Source organism: Megascapheus bottae, chromosome 7 (assembly GCF_031878675.1).
Source record: "Megascapheus bottae isolate mThoBot1 chromosome 7, mThoBot2.hap1, whole genome shotgun sequence".
Classification (NCBI taxonomy): Eukaryota; Metazoa; Chordata; class Mammalia; order Rodentia; family Geomyidae; genus Megascapheus; species Megascapheus bottae.
This window is the reverse complement of record NC_143515.1, coordinates 46,584,289-46,604,885: the sequence shown is the minus strand read 5'-3', so window position 1 is coordinate 46,604,885 and position 20,597 is coordinate 46,584,289. Positions and strand designations below refer to the sequence as shown.

Genomic DNA, 20,597 nt, shown 5'->3' with positions numbered 1-20,597 from the left:
GATTTGTTCATTTCTATCCATTTTGGGGTGGTACTTCAGATAAGTCCTATGTAAAAACAGATTTCCAGGGTTAGACCAAAAAGAGTGGTTATTCTAACAAAGTCATAAGATGTGGGCAACAGGTGTATAATTGGCACATCCTGGTGATTGGCATCAATTTCTGCCTCCAGGAGTTTGGTGAGAGGGTATCTTCTTTGGGTGTTCTTTTTTCCTTTTTTTTTGTGCATGGCATGAAGCAACTGTCTTTCTTCTTCCTGTCAGGCCTCTCTATCCGGAGCGTGTGCTGGAGAGCAGACCGTCTTCTGGCTGGGACCCAGGACAGCGAGATATTTGAGGTGATTGTGCGAGAGCGTGACAAGCCAATGCTGATCCTCCAGGGCCATTGTGAAGGGGAGCTCTGGGCTCTGGCTCTGCACCCCAAGAAGCCTCTGGCTGTGACAGGCAGCGATGATCGCTCTGTCAGGTAAGACCCCAGAGGCTCTGACTTCCTTGAGACAATGAATCTCCTTTGCCTAAATGAAATGAACCACAGGATGACACATTTTCTGGATGGAAGGTGAGGACATTTAGCTCACCATGCATTGGCTTCTTGATAAGTCAGTGTTGTTGTTTCTTTCCTTTAGCTACATCTTGAGTCAGAAGAACATTCTTAGAAGTGAAAATAGGTAAATTTGGTCTAGGCTGGCCTCCAGTTTTGTTTTCTTTTCTAGCTCAAGGTAAGGATCTAGGTTCACTGGTCTGTGATAAGAGCAGATTTTTCCCTCGTTGATTCCTCAGCTTGTATAGTCCTTTCACAGTTCTTGCACACTTATTCCTCAGGAGACCTTCCCTTCTGATTTTCAAAGTTGTCTTCAGCACAGGAGTGAATTATTTGTTTCTTTGTGAATTCTCAGGGGGAATTTTGAACATGGTTCTTCTAGGAGGAAGCGAGGCTCAGAGAAGACATGCACTTTCCTTAGGGCCTCCATGGCCCCTGATATGTGCAACACAAAATTGGATCAAATGAGCCTCCTGGGCTCTTAGACTGATTGAAGCAGTGAATAAATAGTTCAAAAGTTTTGAATGGACACCATTACACTGGCTTCAGGATTTTAGTACTTATTTTAGCTGTAAATATGCCCAATAACAAATGTCCCTCACAAGAGTGAGGGAAAAGAGCAGTTAATTATTTGATGGACCAGTTACTGCTTCTGTAATTTAACTGCTAGAATAGAACATTGTGGGGCGATGGTCACTGCTCCCCCTGCCTTCTCTATAGGTTCTTACATCGAATCATGCACCATTTACTCCATTCTGATTTTCACCTTCTACCAAGCACAAAAACCTTGCTGGTTTCCAAATCTATGGAAACACTTCCATCTGTCTCCTTGTACAGCGTAAGTGTGTATTTGCAGTCTACTTCTCTCAACTCTCACTTCTTCTCATGCTTTCTTTTCTTCATATGAGCATTCCAAAACATTCCCTGGATTCAGATCCATCTTCAATGGAAGGATTTCTGAAGGCCCTGGCTCCTGTGTTTCAGGAAATATGTTGAGTCTGAGACCTAGAAACATCCTATACAGAGCCCTGGTTGCCAGAACCTGTTGTATTCCCCTTATCTACTAATGTGGCTAAATTTTAAAAGGAGATTTTATACTGAGTACTGAAATTGAAGGGAAGTCATAATTTCCTGAGAAAGATTCACTCCATGACTTTATAGATATAGTGCTCTTTATTGAGGGCTTGCTCATCCTAAAAAAGCAAACCTTACGTTACTTAAAATAGTACAAGGCTATAAACAGCATAGGATTATGAACAAAGGACAAGTTATTGAGAAAATATCCTAAGATTTAGGCTGAACAGTACAGGTTGCCCAAGGAACCAGCAAACTCCTCTTCATGCAACTACAAAAGGTAAGGGGTGTGTCTTAACTCTCCTGAAGCAGAGTGCATTTGGGGAACAAATACATGGACTCTTCCCCTGCACTTGTGTTCTGTAGGTTTTTGGCCCCTCAGCAGACATTGTTGTTTGTGTTAGGACTGTCTTAAGAAAAGTTCTCTAGTATAGATCAGACACTGCATTGTAACTTACATGGAAATCCTCAGTTGTAACCTGGAGGTATTTTATTGGGGTTCACTTAATTTGGGGTGCCTAGATTAGGTGCTCTGTAGCTGGAAACATAGGTAGACAGCTGTATGTTCTCTACACTTGCTTTGAACTGCTATTTCACCAGCAGTGGCTGAACTCATTGGCCACCAGCCCAGTGAAGCCTGGGCCTATTAGTGGTAGAGCACCCAGGAGCCTTGAGAGTGAAAGCCATGATAGCCAGCATTAGAACCATCCTGGAGGGGTAATGTTCACTATTGCTTAGCTCAGATGCATTTTCTTAACGAGGGAGACTCACAAACATGTTTCAGTGTGCATGTGCTTAGATGCCAGCTACTAGAAAGTTCCTCATGTAGGCTGTTTATAAACTAACACCAGCAGTACTGGAGACTCTTCTCAGTTATCAGGGTGATTAAGATCATAAAGTAGTGTTTATGTTTCCTTCTTCTGTGAATCTCACTTTTTTTTTCAAATATGATCTTTCTGAGTAGTTTGCGCTAGTCTGGAATTTACTGTGTAGTCCAAGCTGGCCTCAAACTCGACATCTTCCTGCCTCTCTCTCCCAAGTGCTGAGCCATCATAGCTGGCACAAATCTCAACAATTTTAGAACTGTTACTTCATTTCCTGTTGCTTGCTGTTTTGTTTTGTTTTTAATGTGAAACTGACCCAAAGATGGACAAAACACCTTCCTAGGCTCCTTGTCAAGAAATGTACCAGAATAGTGCTGTTCTGAGTCGTAAGTCAACCTTTCCATGTTGGTTGAGAAGAAGTGGGTTTGCTTTTGTTTCTACTTTGTTCTTGTGCTTAGGCTGTGGAGCCTGGCTGACCACGCCTTGATTGCCCGCTGTAACATGGAGGAAGCGGTTCGAAGTGTGGCTTTCAGCCCGGATGGATCTCAGTTGGCCCTGGGCATGAAGGATGGCTCTTTCATTGTTCTCAGAGTCAGGTATGTACCAGACTGAAAATAGTATCTAGAGATGCCCTTGTTAAAATTTAAGGATTATCACCAGGTGCTAGTAGCTCTCACCAGTAATCCTAGCTACTCCAGAGGCTGAGATCTGAGGATTGCAATTCAAAGCCAACCTGGACAGGGAAGGCTCTGAGACTCATCTCCAGTTAACCACCCAACATATGGAAGTGGAGTTGTAGTTCAAAGTGGAAGCTCAGGGACAACACCCAGTCCCTGAGTTCAAGTTCAGGAGGGCCTTTGAAAGCAAATAGAATTTACTCTTTCAAATCCTAAGTCCCCTATCTGTAATTCTGAAGTCTCTAAAGCACTATGAAAACCTAGTGTCTTTGGTAATTTATTTGAAGCAGAGCCTAACCCTGTTAACTGATGGGAGACTGTTCATGGTCTCTCGGTCTCTTAAAATGAATAATGATATGTTTAATGAGTTGGTGCAAGAAATACTATGTTTGATACAAGATGCTTCCCCACCTTTTTTCATACTGTCTGTGAGCTTTTCTGAAAGCCAATGAATAACATCTGATCCAAGGGCTTCTGATAAGAGATTGTTGGCTGTTTGTTAAGTCAAGACAGGAAGAAGAAAGAACAAAGCTGCAAGCAGCAGCACACCAGGTTTTTAGAGGTCAAGTTGGATAAGATTTCTTCTTTTCATAATTGATAAGAAGTAGAATGTTTTCTATTTGGCAATGCCTGTGTTATTTTTCCTGAACAAAAATTATGACCTGCCCTTATAATTTCTCTGAATACGTTAGTTGTTTTCCTGGCTCGCACGTTTGGAATTACCAAAAAGCAATGCAGCTGTAAAGTAAATGTCCCATGTTTTGCAAAGAATTCTGTACAGCATTGAAGAATGCGCTTGGTATTTACTATTATACTAATGTTTAATATACTAATGTTTTCATTACTAGCTACATTAACCAAATTGGTGGGCAACATTTCCTTTTTCTGATGACTGATGGCTAATTACTAGATTTTCTTTCTGATGGAGTTCCCAAGCCAAAAAGAAAAAGAAAAAAAAGACTAAACAAATCTACATATCTGCTTTATGGTATTACTGGATACCATAAAATATTAATAAGTGATAGCAGGTATAAGGGATTATCTTGTGGAAGCAAATACTTGTTATGATTGATTCATTCAGTTTTGGAATTGATAAAGCTGTTTTTACCAGTTCAAGGGCCCTATCAGTCATAATCCTCTAATAGTTGGAAAGGAAAAAGCAACCTCAGTAAGCAGTTAAATGTTAGCAGAAATTCTTAAAAGGTACAAATGACTTCAGTGGTACAGTTTATTCATTACTGATCATTCATAATGAAGAATCATCACATAGCAGTTTAACAATGAAAAAGTAATTTCCCTATGCTTTTTGGACTTGTTCTTTTTGCAATACTGTGCATCAAGTTTATTAGACACCTCCCTCTGTCTCTCTGTCTCTCTCTCTGTGTTGCTGTCTCTGTCTCTCTCTGTCTCTGTCCCTCTCTGTCTCTGTCTCTCTATATCTCTCTGTCTCTGTCTCTCTCTCTCTCTCTCTCTGTGTCTGTGTATGTGTCTGTCTGTCTGTCTGTCTCTCTCTCTCTCTTTCTCTCTCTCTCTCTCTCTCTGTCTCTCTCTCTCTCCCCTTCTCGCAGTACTGGGGTTTGCACTTGTTAGGTGGGTGCTCTGCCACTGGAATAATGCTCCCCAGTTCTTTTTGCTTTAGCTATTTTCAAATTGAATCTTACATTTATGCCTGGGCCATCTGAGACTGCAGTCCTTTCTGTGAATCTTGGATAACATCTGTGTACCAAGATGGGATCTCACAAGCTTTTTGGTCAGACTGGCCTTGAACCTAGATCTTCCTGGTCTCCTTTCTAAGTAGATAGGACTACTTGTGAACCACTGTACTCAGCAAGTTTCTTATTCTTTAATATGTAAAAGATAGTTTTATTTATGGTTCATCAACTCTAAAACCAAATGAATCAATTGTAACAAGTATTTGCTTCCATAAGTTAATCCCTTATACCTGCTATTGTTATGGGGTCAAGAGGAGGGGATTATTCCACATCCCTCCAGGTGGGGATTCCACGTCCCACCAGAGTCCACCACACAGAGACAGTCTCATATAAAAAGGTGAATTTATTGGGGAAGTAATGGTGCACTGACCAGCCAGGGGAAATAGATGGTGAACTGACCGGCCAGGGACACAGTGCAGACTCGGGAGCTGACACTGTGACCCTGAGCAGCTCTCACGCAGGGTTTTTTTAAGGGCAAAACCCATGTGGTCGAACCTGGCCACACAGGTGGCCAATGGGATAGTCACATACACAGAGGGACCATTACCAGCTCCGGCCACACGCAGGTAGCCAATAGGGTCACAGTCCAGTGTTCGAATTTACCTATCACCTTAGCTGGAGTTGGCAGGCAAATTGGAAAGGTCTCCACACAAAACAGGCCCCCTCCCATCCAAGTGGATATCCCTCCTCATGGGGGTGGGGAGAAGGTCAAGGTTGCCCTTCCCTAGAAGGGCAAAGGTGGCTGGGCTGTACCACATATCCCTCCTCATGGGGAGGTTGGGGAGGTCAAGGTGGCTGGGCTGTACCATTGTCGACCTTCCACAATGGGGCGGGGGAACTCTTAGGCATTCTGGATGGCGCCAGTCCCTGCTCCCCTTAACACTCCCTGCTCCCCTCAACACTATCACTTACTAATATATTATGCTAATTTGTCTTTCTCCATGGCTTTTTTTAAAATTAAAAAATTTATTAACATTGATTTTTACATCATATTTCAAATGACTTATTTAACAAACAAGTATTCAAGAAGGGAATCTCTATATAAAATCACTGGCACTTAGATTTTAGAACATAAGTAAAATTAGGCTGAGAGTTTGTATGTCATAGATACATAATAATCTATGTAATAAAACATTATGTCTATAGAGTAATAAGTTTTTATGACTATGTAGTTGTGTTTATATTTCCAATACCGTGTCCATAGCATTGGGTATGCAACTTTTCAGTCCTCGCTCTTGTACTGTTTGGATCTAATAGCCACATATTAAGGATACCATGTGTACATGGCATATTTTCAAAATAATTTTTGGTAGTACTGGGGCTTAAACTCAGAACCTTACACTTGTTAGGCAAGGGTTCTGCCACTTGAGCCATGCTTTTAGAACTCTTTTCTTTCAGTTATTTTTTGGGTTAGGATCTCAAGGGAAAAAAAATAAAAGAACACTTTTTTTTGGAGACCCAAAAAACAAACAAAAAAATTTCAATTTCTTAAACAAAAAGCTTAGGGAAAAAACAATAAAGAGTTGAAAGTGAATGAAAATATTCTTTGAATTAAAGTTTTCTACACTTAAGTTATTGAAAGCCCAAAATATTGTTCTAATGTTTACTCTTAATTTTATGCACTGGCTATAAATTTTAAATAGTATGTCATATCTCAGAAGTTACTCTTTTAATTCCTATGTGGTTTCTCTTCCTTTTAAAACATTTTTCTCTGATGTATATTTTAAGGCAAGACTTGGGATTCCTATTTCTAGATTTCTGCTTATCACTTTTGCTTTTTATTCTTTCAGAGATATGACAGAAGTGGTTCATATCAAAGATCGAAAAGAAGTCATTCATGAAATGAAGTTTTCTCCAGATGGCTCTTACCTGGCAGTGGGGTCCAATGATGGACCAGTGGATGTCTATGCTGTTGCTCAGCGGTATAAGAAAATAGGAGAATGCAACAAGTCCCTTAGTTTTATTACACACATTGACTGGTCCTTGGATAGTAAATACTTGCAAACTAATGATGGTGCAGGAGAAAGATTGTTCTACAAAATGCCATGTAAGTTGTGTAGTCAATGATTGCTTGTGAAACTCCGAACCACATGAAGAAAATATAAAAGAGCCAGGTGCAGTGGCTCACACCTGTAATCCTAGCTACTCAGGAGGCGGAGATCTGAGGGTGGAGGTTCAAAGCCAGCTCCAGTACTAAAGAATGTGAGACTCTTATCTCCAATTAACCACTAGAAAACCAGAAGTGGTGCTGTGGCTCAAGGGGTAAAGCAGTAGCCTTTCAGCTCAGGGACAATGCCCAGACCCAGGGTAGGGCAATAGCCTTGAGCTGAAGAGCTCAGGGACAGTGACCAGGCCCAGAGTCCAAACCCCACAATGGATAAAAAAATAAAATAAAATATAAAAGAATACCTTCTGACATAAAACAAGGAATAATTTCATTTTTCTTTTTTTTCTTTCTTTCTTTCTTTCTTTCTTTCTTTCTTTCTTTCTTTCTTTCTTTCTTTCTTTCTTTCTCTCTTTTTTTTTTTTTGTGGGTCATGGGGCTTGATCTCAGCCTGGGTGCTGTCCTTGAGCTCTGAGCTCAAGGCCACCACCCTACCCTTAGCGAAGCTTTACTTCCCTGTTTTTTCTACAGTTTAATTAAAGATAAGATAGAGATAAGAGTCTCAGGTCCTTTTATGCAGGGCTGGCTTTGAATCTTGATCCTCAGATAGCCTTTTGAGTAGCTAGAATTATAGGCAACCATGCCCAAGGAGACAAGTAATAATTTCTGAGACAAGATCTATGAATCCCAAATCCCTATAGCAGATTACTAAGTCAGAACACATATAAATAGAGAACTAAGCCCGGCACTGGTGGCTCATGCCTATAATCCTAGCTACTCAGGAGGCTGAGATCTGATGATCACAATTCAAAACCAGCCTGGGCAGGAAAGTCTATGTGACTTTCATCTCCAACTAACCACGAGAAAACTATTGGTTCTGTGACTTAATGTGATAGAGCACTAGCCTTGAGTGGAAGAAGTTCAGGGACAGCACTCAGACCCTGAGTTCATGCGTAATAATAATAATAATAATAATAATAATAATAATAATAATTTTCTATTCTTACTATAATAGAAAACTAATAGAATGTAAGTTTCAGAGACAAGGAATAGACTAGGGATAAATCCTTTGCAATTGTTATAAAGTGCAAAAGGTATACACAAAGTATGTAAAGAATGGCTAAAAATAAATGAAAGGAAAACTACATATCTTAAAAGACCACTAAATGGATGAACTAAGCACCAAATAAACAAGAATATGGTAACTGAAATTATGAGGTATCATTTTACGTTATATAGAATAGAAGTAGTCTGTCAGTGTTGAATGCTGAGAAAAGGGAAATAAAACCATGTGCATTAATGGCAGGAATATATACCAAAGGCTCATGTGCAGGAATGCTGTGGCATGAGTGAGGCATACCTAGTTTCTCAATGACGCTTAGCATGGGAGAGCTTAATTAAATGGAAATGGTAATAGGATACTGTAATGAATCTAACCTAGAGCTACTTGAGTCAATATGGATGGATTTCAAAAATATAATGTTGAGCAAATACAAGTTGAGAGCAAATGCAGAAGGCTATGGACAAGTTATGATCATTTAATATAAAATTTTAGGATGTGAAAATGCATCACACATTGTATAATCATAAACATACATAAGATTTAAAAATGATAACCACCTAAATCTGGATGCTGGTTACCTTGACAAAAGGAGGAGGCATGAAATTGGAAGGAGTGCCCAGTGAAAGTTAACTGTCTGTAACATTTTCTTTTGATTTCTATGATAAAGACCAAAATGTTAAGCTGTATTATAGCTGGATGATGGACACAGTTGTGCATTATAGTAGAATCTATGGTATTATGTATTCCTAAAATATTTCATCATTTTAAAAGTAGATATATCAGAATTAGTTGTCCAGCTAACTTCCAAATATTTGAAGGTTCATGACCCATTTAGTTCTTTTTTTTTTTTTTTTTTTGCCAGTCCTAGGGCTTGAACTCAGGGCCTGGGCACTGTCCTTGGACACTTTTTGCTCAAGGCTAGAGGTCTACCACTTGAGCCACAGCACCACTTCCGATTTTTTCTGAGTATGTGGTATTCAGGAATTGGACCCAGGGCTTTGTGCATGCTAGGCAAGCGCTCTACCACTAGGCTAGTCTCCCGGCCCCCCATTTAGTTCTTTATCCAGGTTTTTTGTCTCATCAGCCACTCCCTCTTTCCAGCTTCTTGCTAATTTCAGTGTTCATTAATGCATGTCTGAAAGGCTTAATAAGTAACAGGATACTTTCAGAGTAGTCACCATTTCTGTCTGAACATATAATTCTGCAGAAGGCTTAGAAGTAGATGAAAATAATCTGGAGAGCAAACCTGTAGGTTGCCTGGCAGAAGCACTTTGTCATGATGCACATAAAAAGGGTCGTTGGCCTCGTGAGCATTAGGAGAGCATTCTGCTTTCTGCTCGGATCCAAAGGTGCACAGTAATCTATGGAAACTTTAGAAAGAGAAATTAGACTGTCTCTGAAATCAGTTTGGAGCTTCTAAATAGCAGCTCAAGATTGAGTCCTCAAAGATGTGAAATTCTAGTCCTCATTTGCTGTAATTACTTTAGTCCCAAGCCTGTACTCTTCCTAACTAAATTCCTCATAATATGATTATTTGGTAAAATATGTTCACTGGGATTTTTTCCAAAGCCACAATTTTTATTTGTGACCATGCTTTTGTAAGAGATTAGTGGAATGTTCATAATAATAGTAGCAGTTTATAATTACTAAAATTTCATAAATGATGGATGTATATATTTCTAATAAGTTTTCAAAATGTAAAGAACAAAATTTTAGCATTAATCTTGACCCTAAATAATAATAAATTACCTTTAGCTTTTATTGGAAAATTATTTATAACTACTTAGAAGGTTAAAGGACCACAAGTTTGAGGTCTACATTAGACCTTGTCTCAAAATAAAAAATTTAAAAACTGAGGGGGATAGCTCAGTAATAGAATATTTGCCTACCATGCACAAAGCTCTGGGTTAATTCCCTAGATCTGCAGAAAAATAGTTACCATAGCATAATCTCTAACATACAACTCTATTTTAAGAGTATCTGTATTACCAAATCAATCATTGCACCATTGTTTAAGTGTTTCATTCTTTATATCTTCTCTCTACATGTGCTCTCATATATTTTTCTGTGTGTGGAAACATCTGGAATATGTTTGTCATTTTTAATAACAAAATAATATCCTGCTCAGTGATGAACTCATAATCTACATTATGGCTATTATTGTACACTTGGGCTTATTTCCAGCTTCTCTGCTAGTCCAGATAGTACAGCTCCAAATGAGTGTATAAAGGTGGGGTTTCCTTTTTTGAGTTACTTCCTACGTCTGCATTCTCTAAAGGAGGTCAGGGGTTATGGTCTATCTACAAATTCACCTATTCCATGGATTTTTCTAATGAATTCTTAAGCAGTATTGTTTAGTCCACTGTCTGGGGCATGAACTGAACAGCACAAACAATGTGTCAGGGCATCTATGCTCAGATTCTTTTCTTAAACAAGCCACGGTTCCTTTCAAGAAGGTAACTGTCCAGACAGAACCTTAACTGTATTAATTTAAAAATTTTAAATTGTGTCTGGCTATTTGCCAAGCATTTTCTTATTGGTTGTATTTTCCCCTTACGTGTTCTTTCTACTGGTGGAAATGATGTATGTGACGGTATGTTTGGGACCAGACCCAACACAATGGTGTTGAGAACTGTTTTCCCCAACCAGTTTACATCTGTCATGGTAATGTGGATTTGGTGCCCAGAACTGTAAAGCGTAATAAAATCTATTGTTTTTTAGAAACTGATTTACAGTCTGAATAAAAAAAAAACATCATATATAAGCATCCTTAAAGCATGAAAAATAGAAGCTTAGGATAATAGCCAAAGTTTTAAGCCTAGCAAAATGTTGATGATATAGTGTGATAACGCTTGATAACGTAACCATTTAATTAAAAATGTGAAACATAATAGCACTATATCTAAGTAATTAAAGACAAATAGATACTAATATTTGAGAAATTATATTTAATCTAACAATTATCTTCTATTTTTATGCCTGAGTTTTGAGTGAGTGCTTTCCTTAAAACCTCAAAAATAAAATCACAAAATGGGTGAAGAGTTTCTTTAATTTAGAAAAATTGCAGTTATAGAAAAATTTACAAGAAAAATGAACCTGGTAGATTTGACTCTACTTTTTTTTTTATAAATCTAACTGTACATTCTTGCCAATCACTTTCAGCGGGGAAACCTTTAACAAGTAAAGAAGAGATCAAGGGGATTCCCTGGGCCTCATGGACCTGTGTGAAAGGCCCAGAAGTGACTGGAATTTGGCCTAAGTACACTGAGATTACCGACATCAACTCAGTGGATGCAAATTATAACAGCTCAGTGCTTGTGTCTGGAGATGATTTTGGACTGGTCAAATTGTTTAAATTTCCTTGTCTCAAAAAAGGTAAGGCCAAAAAAGTGAAGATTGCTCTGGACTATAAAATAGTACAAAAGGCTTCGTTTCTAGGTGCTTATTTAGCACATTCATTACTTCCTTTTATATATCTATATTACTCTTTATTTTACATAGCATTTGTTGCAAGGTCTGTGTGTGTGTGTGTGTGTGTGTGTGTGTGTGTGTGTGTGTGTGTCTATGTATGTGTACTGAGGCTTGAACTCTGGCACGTGTGCTCTTGTTTTTTATGCTCAAGGCTAGGGCTCATACTTCCACTTCTGGCTTTTGGGTGTTAGGTGAAAATAAGAGTTTTATAGACTTTCTGCCCAAGTTGGCTTTGAACTCTGTTCCTCAGATCTCAGCCTTCTGAGTAGCTAGGATTTCTCATATGAGCCACCAGGGCCTGGCTCCAGATCTGCTCTGTCATCCTAAGATACATGTTTTTGCAAATTCAAGTCAGGATTTGTTAATAATAACATTTCATGATTCATAAGCCTTTCTGGCTCACGTTCCAAAAAAGAGTCCTATTTTATGTACATTTATATAAATATTCATTATTTAAATTATATATTCATTATTAAAATGTTATAATATGCTTCTTAGCTTTTTGGGCTTGTACACAGATAAGTAAAGCTGATTAGACATAATTAAAATCTGAAAGTGATCTTCCTGGTGACAGGGCAGATTATAGATCCCTTGTCACAGCACTGATATTTCAAGGCAGATTTAGAAAAACTAATTGGTAATTTTTTTTTTACCAGTACTGGGACTTGAACTCAAGGCCCACGTACTGTCTTTGAGCTTTCTCAAGGCTAGTACTCTACCACTTGAGCCACAGCACCACTTCTGGCCTTTTCTGTATATGTGGTACGAAGGATTGAAGCCAGGGCTTTGTATATGCTAGGCAAGCACTCTATCACTAGGCTATACTCCTGGCCCTTAACTAATTTTTGAGTGAGAAATTAGGTTCAAAACAACTTTCAATGCCCTCAAGTTTTGTTACTGTGTATATTATTGTTGAACTTGTGTCAATGCAGTTATGTGGTACCTTCCAGCTATGTAAAATGACCAAATTAGCTATACAGTAATCTCATTCTCTTCTTCCTCTTCAAGTTTACATAGACTATCTACACGGGCTCTTTCTGAGGCTTGGCCACCATGTTCTGAAAAATAGGATCTCACAAAAGTAATCAGCAGAGACATGTTGCTGCTTCAACACTCTCTCACTTGAGCGATTTTTAAATTAAGCAAGAACAGGGATTGGAAAATGTAATCAGAAAGTCATTTTCAGCTAACTGGCAGTTTTGAAATAGTGACAATTATGGTACAGAATGGAACATGAAATATATTGCAGCAGTGCCATTACTGACACTTGACCAAACAGCCATCAGCTTCAACAGTACAGAAGTACCTTTGTGTGCTAGTTCACACTCCTCCCTCTCTTCCTAAAGGACCATGTGAGTAGAGACAGCTGATTACACAGAGTGAAGTGCTGGCCAAGGGTAAGGTAGGCAAGTTAGATGATGTGTGGAAATTCAGGATTCAGAGGACACATGTCTGATTGAGGTCAGAAGTAGTGTTGCTGGTCTCCACTGTGAGAACTCAAGAGTTCTGGGTGTTATCTCCTGTGTATCCTGTGCATCTCATCTGTGAAGCACAGTTGGATCTGGAAGATGGCAAAGGAAGTGAGGCTCTATCCCCAGAGTTGAGAGCGGGTGACTGGTGATGTCTGTCAAAATAGGAAATTTTATGTGAACAGTAATCCTGTGCAGATGGCCCACAGAAGGAATAAGAATGGACAGACAGGGCCGGGAGTTTGGCCTAGTGGTTAAAGTGCTTGCCTAGCATGCATGAAGACCCAGGTTCGATTCCTCCGTACCACATATAGAAAAAAGCCGGAAGTGGTGCTGAGGCTCAAGTGGTAGAGCTCTAGCCTTGAGAAAGTCCAAGGACAGTGCTCAGGCCCTGAGCTCAAGCCCAGGACTGGCAAAAAAAAAAAAAAAAAAGAATGGACAGACAAGGTGACTGCTGTGTGAGAGCAGAGAAGGCCCTCCCTGCACCTCGGAACTCGGCCTCAATAGTCACATCCTCCTGGCAAAGGGAGTTATTCCACCTCAAGTGATGTATACTTATACATTTTGCAGTTCGCCTTAGAGACTTCTAGGCATTTGTGTCATTGTTTTTCTTTTCTGGTGTTGAAACTGTTCTTGGGGAAGTTAAGAAAAATCTATGATAATTGTTGGTAGGAATAACAGTTGTGGAACTTTCCCCTCTCTGACACAGGGTACCAGTGAGAAGTACTCCCCACCCCCTTCCCACCCAAGCTCTGAACCTGTGTGAACCTCTGTTCATATGTGTCTTTTACTGTGAATAAGTGTGAGATGCTGAGCAAGCATGGTTTCCTCCTGTAATTAAATAGAACTCACCAAACTAACTTGACACACTTGGATACACACACACACACATTCTAATTCACAGTACTTTCACCTAATGTAGTTAATGAAAATGGCTGAATTGGCTTTATTTTTTCATATATTTTTATTGTAATTAATAGACGGGTTACATTATATTCACCAGATAGAAGGTGTATTATTTCAGAAACATTGATACCCTTTCTCATGTTTTGATCCCCATTTCCCTCCCCCAATCCCCGCCCATACAGACAAAGCCATTTGTGTTTCTCATTTTGACAGCTCTCGAATCTTACAGTAATCAAAATTGATACTGGCAGTTTTTCCTATGTTCATCCTGTTTGGTCTCCGCACAGACTCCAACATGAGGTGGAGGCCATGGCTTGTCACCCTTGGTGCCATGCCTTCTCCAAGGGCCCATGTTTTCCCATCCCATTCTCCCTCTACATGCATACCTCTGTACACAGATCTAGAGCTCTACATCCTGTGACAAGGGTCCAGGATGTTGTGAACTTGACTTGCAGAAACCTGGGAAGGCGAGTGTTGGCTTTCACTGTTGCTGAAGTGTGCCTGAGGTAGAGCAGGTCAGACAATCGTGAGGGAAGAGATGTGCCATGAGGTTGAAGAGGGTGGCAGGCCCATACCATGCACAGATCTGTAGTTGCTACTAAAAAAGTGGGTTCTATTCTGGGTGCAGTGAAAAAGTCCTGAGGATTGAAGTGGAGGAGTGACATGACCAACTTGAGCTGTCCAAAGACCACTGTAATACTATGACAGTGGGAGAGTGGGGGAGCTCAATTGAGAGGCCATATGGCTAGGATTAATATAGGCAAGATTTCAAGAAGTGAGCTGGAGGTCTTATTGACAGACTCTGTTGGAAAAGAGGGGGAAAACAATGAGGATACCTCCTAAATTGGGGGTTTGAACAATGAAATAGCAGGTAGTACCATTTACAAAGATGAAAAAGTAAAAAAAAGGCCAAGCACAAGTTGTTCACATTTATAATCCTAGCTACTCTGGAGGTTTAGATCTGAAGGTCATGGCTTGTTGCCAGCCTGAGCAAGAAAGTCTTGTGAGACTCTTATCTCCAGTTAATCACGAAATGCCTGGAAATGGAACTTTGGGTCAAGTGGTAGAGTGCTAGTCTTGAGCAAAAAAGCTCAGGGACAGTGCCCAGGCTTTGAGTTCAAGACCAGAACTGGGACACCAATAAAGAAACTAAATAAAGAAAATAAGGAAAGAAAATGCTGCATGTTTTATAGGATCAAGAATGGGAAAGAAAACTCCTCTGTTTTATCCATGGCAAGTTGGAGGCACCTGTTAGATGTTGAAGTAGACATGGCACATGGGCCATGGAGAGAATTCAAGGCTGGAGATGAACATTGAGTAGTCACAGGGTGCATGGATTGTTTTTAAAGACATGAGTGAGAAAATAGAGAAGAAATGGAGATGAGGCCTGAGCCTCTGGTAGGACAAAGAACAAAAGGAAAACTTGTCCCATCACTTATCCTAAGGAGAAACTTGGAGGAGATAGATTGATTGGGCCTTCATTTATTTGATAACTATTATTTAACTGCTATGGCAGATATGGCAATAAGCAAAACAAAGCACATCGTGATGCCCTCATAGAGCTTCTGTTCTACTGGTGAACACAGTCAATACACAAGAAAAAGTAAATAAGGGTGGTGTGTTCTGTATCAAATAAGGTCAAAAGACAGGCTCACAGGTAGTTATTTGACTAGCAGCAACCTGAAGGAAAAAAGATAAGCAGACAATTAGATATCCAGGAAAGCAGCATTCCAAAGGGAAGCATCAGCAAACTCAAGACTTAGAGGCAGAGAGTACCTGGTGCACTTGAGGAATCCAAAGGGGCCTGTGTGCTTGTAGTGAACTAGATGAGGGAGAGGGACCAGAAAATCACATGAGAGCCCTTGAGTCTAGTAATATAATCCTTTCCCAGGATCTGGTTCCAGATCCGCCTCCCACCCCCCCACCCCCCCCCTCGCCGCCCCAAATTTACCACCTTTGAATAAGAAACATGTATGATCTCACGGGTTTTGTTTTCTTTGCCTCCAGGGAGCTGGGGAATATGATATCTGGGATTCATGAATAGAACAGCTGGATGGTTCAGGTTCAAGGTCTCTCATGAGGAGGAAGTCGTGTAAAGGATACCAGAGGACCAGCTTCCTCTTGGTCCCAGAACGTGTAGTTGAAAGTGTTACATATTTTTGTCACATGACTGTTTATGTAGGCTGCCTGAGTATCTTTATGACATGATCCAAGACAGAGAGCAAAGCAGATTGGCAGTGGCTTTTGTAACTTCCTCTTGGATGACATACCTGCACTTTTGTCATATTCCATTTGCTTTGTTTTGAAGCAAAGAATTCTCTGCCGTGTCTTTCAGATCACTATGAATAATCTCAGAGGATAGCCCTGCACTTTTAGGACCTCCAGAGGCATGTGACAACACACTTTCCTCCCAGTTACTAAGTTAATACTATTTGTATCGGCCCTGTTTGGAATCAATTTGACATTCCTGCCAAAATCTATTTAGGCCACTGGTGACCTAGGCAGGTTTACATTCAAAGCCCAGCGCTTCACAGATCTACAACAAATCTACACGTGGTCAATGCTGTAGCTGAGTGGCCATGAAAAGCCATCTATATATGTTATTGGCGTTTCTAACTTTTTGCTTGTCCCATCATTACAAAGACAATTAAAAACCAGGTGCCAGTGGCTCATGCCTGTAATCCTGGTTACTCAGGAGGCTAAGATCTGAGGATCTTGGTTCAATGTCAGCCTGGCATGAAAGTCCATGAGACCCTTATCTCCAGTTAACTACCAGAAAACCAGAAGTGGAACTGTGACTCAATTGGTAGATGCTAGTGTTGAGCTGAAGAACTCAAGGACAGTACCCAGTCCCAGAGCCCAAGGCCCATGACCGACCAAAACAAAACCCCCCAAAACTAATGCCTTTTTTTCTTCTGTGGCAGTAAGCCAGTAGGCTTGGGGTGGGGGAGTGGGTGGAAGAAGATTCACCAGGGTACAGATAGTAGTCATTTTTACCTCCATATAAATTTAAGTCATTACATTTCCCATGAATATTTGAATTTTAAAGCTGTGAAAGGGATTTAAGAATGAGAAGAGACATGGGGATTCTTGGAGTGGGAAAGGGACATGCTGTTAACCTCCCCCCTCCATAGTGTGTGGAGTTCACGGTCTGCATATAGTAAGCAGGCTCTTGCTTTTCCCATTGCACTCACTCCCTGGATCTGGTGTTGGTTGAGTAAAGCAACCAGTTTAAGAGAGACTGAAAAAAAAAAATCATTCTCTTACCTGTGGGACCCCAAACAATTATTCTTAAAAAATTTCCACAGAATCCCTTTTTGTTTTCCAGCTGTGAAACACTGCCAATTTTATATTCCATTTGAATAAGAATATGTATTCATTCTTATTTGTTTTCAGAGTCAGTGAGGCAGTAAGTGTTATTTGGAACAGGTTCAGATCTGTCTTTAGCTTGCACCTTAAGATTGAACATCAGATTAATTCAGAATAGAATAAATGAGATACATTTTAGAGCATTTGTTTGCTATCACATATAAGACGAACCATTTTTCTGATATATGTTAAGACTTTACTCAATGTGAATAGGAACATGAGTTCCTTTTAATGACTGAATTTCTTTTTTTTTTTTTGACATGACTAACCTTCTCATAAAAATACCTTTACAGGAGCCAAATTTAGAAAGTATGTGGGCCATTCTGCACACGTCACCAATGTCCGCTGGTCCCATGACTTCCAATGGGTGTTAAGCACGGGAGGGGCCGACCACTCTGTTTTCCAGTGGAGGTTTATTCCAGAAGGTGTCAGCAACGGCTTGCTAGAGACCTCACCCCAGGGTAAAATGAGCCACTGCTTTCCAATATCTTTTTGTCAATGAAAAGTATTGAAGGGATAATTCTAACATCTATTCTGGGGGTAAAGAGTTAAAGCAATTTTGAAATGTATAATAAATTTTTTAATATTTTGAAAAAGAAAAAATGTTTGGGATTAATATGGGTCAGTGAGATAGTTTTCTTTGAAAAGGATTTTGCTTCTAGCAAATACCCTGTGGGAAATCAAAGAAATATTGGGACTAGATGTTGCCACCAGAATATTGAGATTCAGAGAATGGTTCATGAGGGGAGTCCAGGAGTTCCAGTTCAGTCTTATTATTTATATCCATGGATATGTCAGCAGGAATGAGCAGGTAATAAAATGAATAATCATTGAGCATTTATTGGGAAGGGCTCTGCATGCAGGGTTTTGACTAGGACAATTTTCAGTACTTGGTAGGCATGTTGAAAAGCTAGGGGTTTGCAGGTATGGCTCAGTGGTAAAGTTCCTGTCTAGCAAGCTTGAGGCTCAGAGTTCAAGTCCCAGTATGTCAGTATGCTCCTTCCCCCTCCCAAAAAAAGTGTTTATTGTTATGATTAGATTTACTTTTGCCCTGTTTTTTCTCTTTGATAAAACCTGAACATTTTACATTTTTCAAAGCAAGGCTTTAAACTCCAGGGATCCTCTCTAACAAAAGCAAATGTGTCCTGTCTGCCTGAAGAGAAGTTGTCACTGTCTGTTGATGTTCCTGGAAAGGGAGATAAGGGAAGCTCTGAACTAAGCCAAAAAATGGAAGGAAAGAGATTTTTAGGAACTATATTAAGTGAAAGCTGTGGTGTTTTTGTTTACTTTGCTAGAAGAAAGGAAGAAAATGCTTCAAATGAACATTTTTAAAAAAACTATTTAGCATCTGAGCATTTTGACTTGTGTCCTATGGGTTATTTTTCCTCAGAGGGTGGCACGGATTCCTGCAGTGAAGAATCTGATTCTGACTTATCTGATGTGCCTGAGTTGGACTCTGATATTGAACAAGAAACTCAAATCAATTATGATCGCCAGGTTTGTGAGCAGAGCACAGTGAGAATGTGTAGCTAGAGCCTGGACATCTTTGGATTGGGGAATTATGCTAAAAACGGCTGTCTCTTAGACAGAAGAGCAGTAAGGCAAAAACTTCTTGCCTTCAAATATGTTTTCAATGAAGTAATTTATTCCAATCAGATCATTTTAAATAGTAAATGAAAATTAGTTGCAATATTCCCTAGCCAGAACCCCTAATATTTGATCTTTTTGCTTCCTTACTATGTAAAACCTTCCTTTTGTTTTTTGTGGGTTTTTTTTTTGCAGAGAAATGTGAATATAAACTACAAGATTTTCCATCTTCATTTTCTTAGCAAAGGACATGGGAGATTGTATGTGAGCCTCTGGCCTCCTTTCTCTCCTAACTCACAGCAACCATTATCTATTTAATTGAAAGCAAAAGCCCTACAAGCCCAATTACAGTGTGTATTCTTTTCTCCTGTCAGAAATCATCTCTACTAGTAAAAGTTCTTCATTGCATTCAATTTTTTAAAAGCTGACGTTTCATTTTAGCTCTAAACAGACTGCTAAGGAAATTAATCCTTATGAGGAATCTAGATACACATCCCTTCATCACTGGGTTGCTGTAGAGATTCTGTTTTCTACCCTGTCATTTATAAAGGTATGAGGAGGAGTGTGTGCACAAGCATGCAGTGAATATCTGCTTTGAGGTATACTGCCTGTCAGTGTTGTCCATGGAGATGTACCAGATCAACCTGTATGGGCCAAATCTTAGCCCTGGGTAGTGAAGTATGTCCATGATTGGAGGCTAAGAAAGCTAGCCTGAGCTTCTCTACAAAACAAATAGTCTAGGTACTTCTGGGCTTCTACTGCTTTTCACCTGATTTATGCTTTTCTTCCTATAATTATCACTGATTCAGTGTTTGAAAAATTGGATTAGTACAAAGGCAATCCAACATATAGTTTAGGGCCAACCTCATGATTAGGTCAGTTGACTATGTACTGATAAATTGATTAAGCACAATGACAGTGAAAAAGGATTTGGAAAGGAATGATTAATCTGAGAATGTTATACAAACACTAAACAATATACCCTGATATCAAGAGGAAATGAAATTGAAGCAAAATGAGCATAAAATTTGCAGGGGAACATTGACTTGCAGGGGAACAAGTCGCTTTGTGCAGTTGGGTTTTTTTTTTCTCTTGAGACAGTGATGCTAGTGAAGAATGAAAGGCCATGACTTATATTGAGATCCATCTGTTATACTTATACATTCTCCTGGCACCTTGGTTTTCAATATTTCCAGCTATATTATTTGATTTATGTTCACAGTATTCTGAGTCATTAGTGAATAGGGACTTATTCTCCTCTAACAAATGGGAAATTGAGGCCCACAGAGGCTATGAGATTTCATCAGATGAGCAGTAGAAATAGTCCAGAATTCAGTGCTCTAAAGTAAGTAACTGATGACCTTGAGAGAGTGTCATGAATTCAGATGAATAATTATCTTTGGACTTGAAAACTTAGTTCACTGTCTCGGTAATAAACAAAATTAATATCTTTCCATTTCTTTTTGTAATGATTTTTGGCCGACTTCGAAATAGACTTTATAATATTTCATGATTTTTGTGGTATTTGTAATTGACCAAATGAAGACTTTCCTGCATGAAGAAATTAATACATTATACTTCATTTTCAGTATATTAAATATTTCTTGATGGTAGAACATAAAAATGATATTTATGTAGATTTCAGTTAAATTATAGAAAATTTTTGTCTCAGCTGCCAGGTTTATGTACCAAATTAGGTGGAGAGAGTGAGCTTGTCTCAGAGTCTGATCTGTGAAGATGCATGAGGCCCTGGAAAGACTAGAATACCAAAGGGAAAAAAATGACTCACAAGACTCTTATTTT

General features: G+C 39.4%; 1 protein-coding gene across 1 annotated transcript in view; it reads left to right on the top strand.

Moving 5' to 3' along the window:
- The window catches only part of Eml6 (EMAP like 6), a 223,555-nt gene that overhangs the window by 104,754 nt on the left and 98,204 nt on the right, over nucleotides 1–20,597 (top strand). The window contains exons 7-12 of the mRNA XM_090336920.1: nucleotides 262–463; nucleotides 2,895–3,032; nucleotides 6,616–6,872; nucleotides 11,155–11,367; nucleotides 17,501–17,668; nucleotides 18,598–18,704. Of these exons, the coding sequence (XP_090193046.1) occupies nucleotides 262–463; nucleotides 2,895–3,032; nucleotides 6,616–6,872; nucleotides 11,155–11,367; nucleotides 17,501–17,668; nucleotides 18,598–18,704 (1,085 nt within the window). The remainder of the gene's footprint in view (nucleotides 1–261; nucleotides 464–2,894; nucleotides 3,033–6,615; nucleotides 6,873–11,154; nucleotides 11,368–17,500; nucleotides 17,669–18,597; nucleotides 18,705–20,597) is intronic.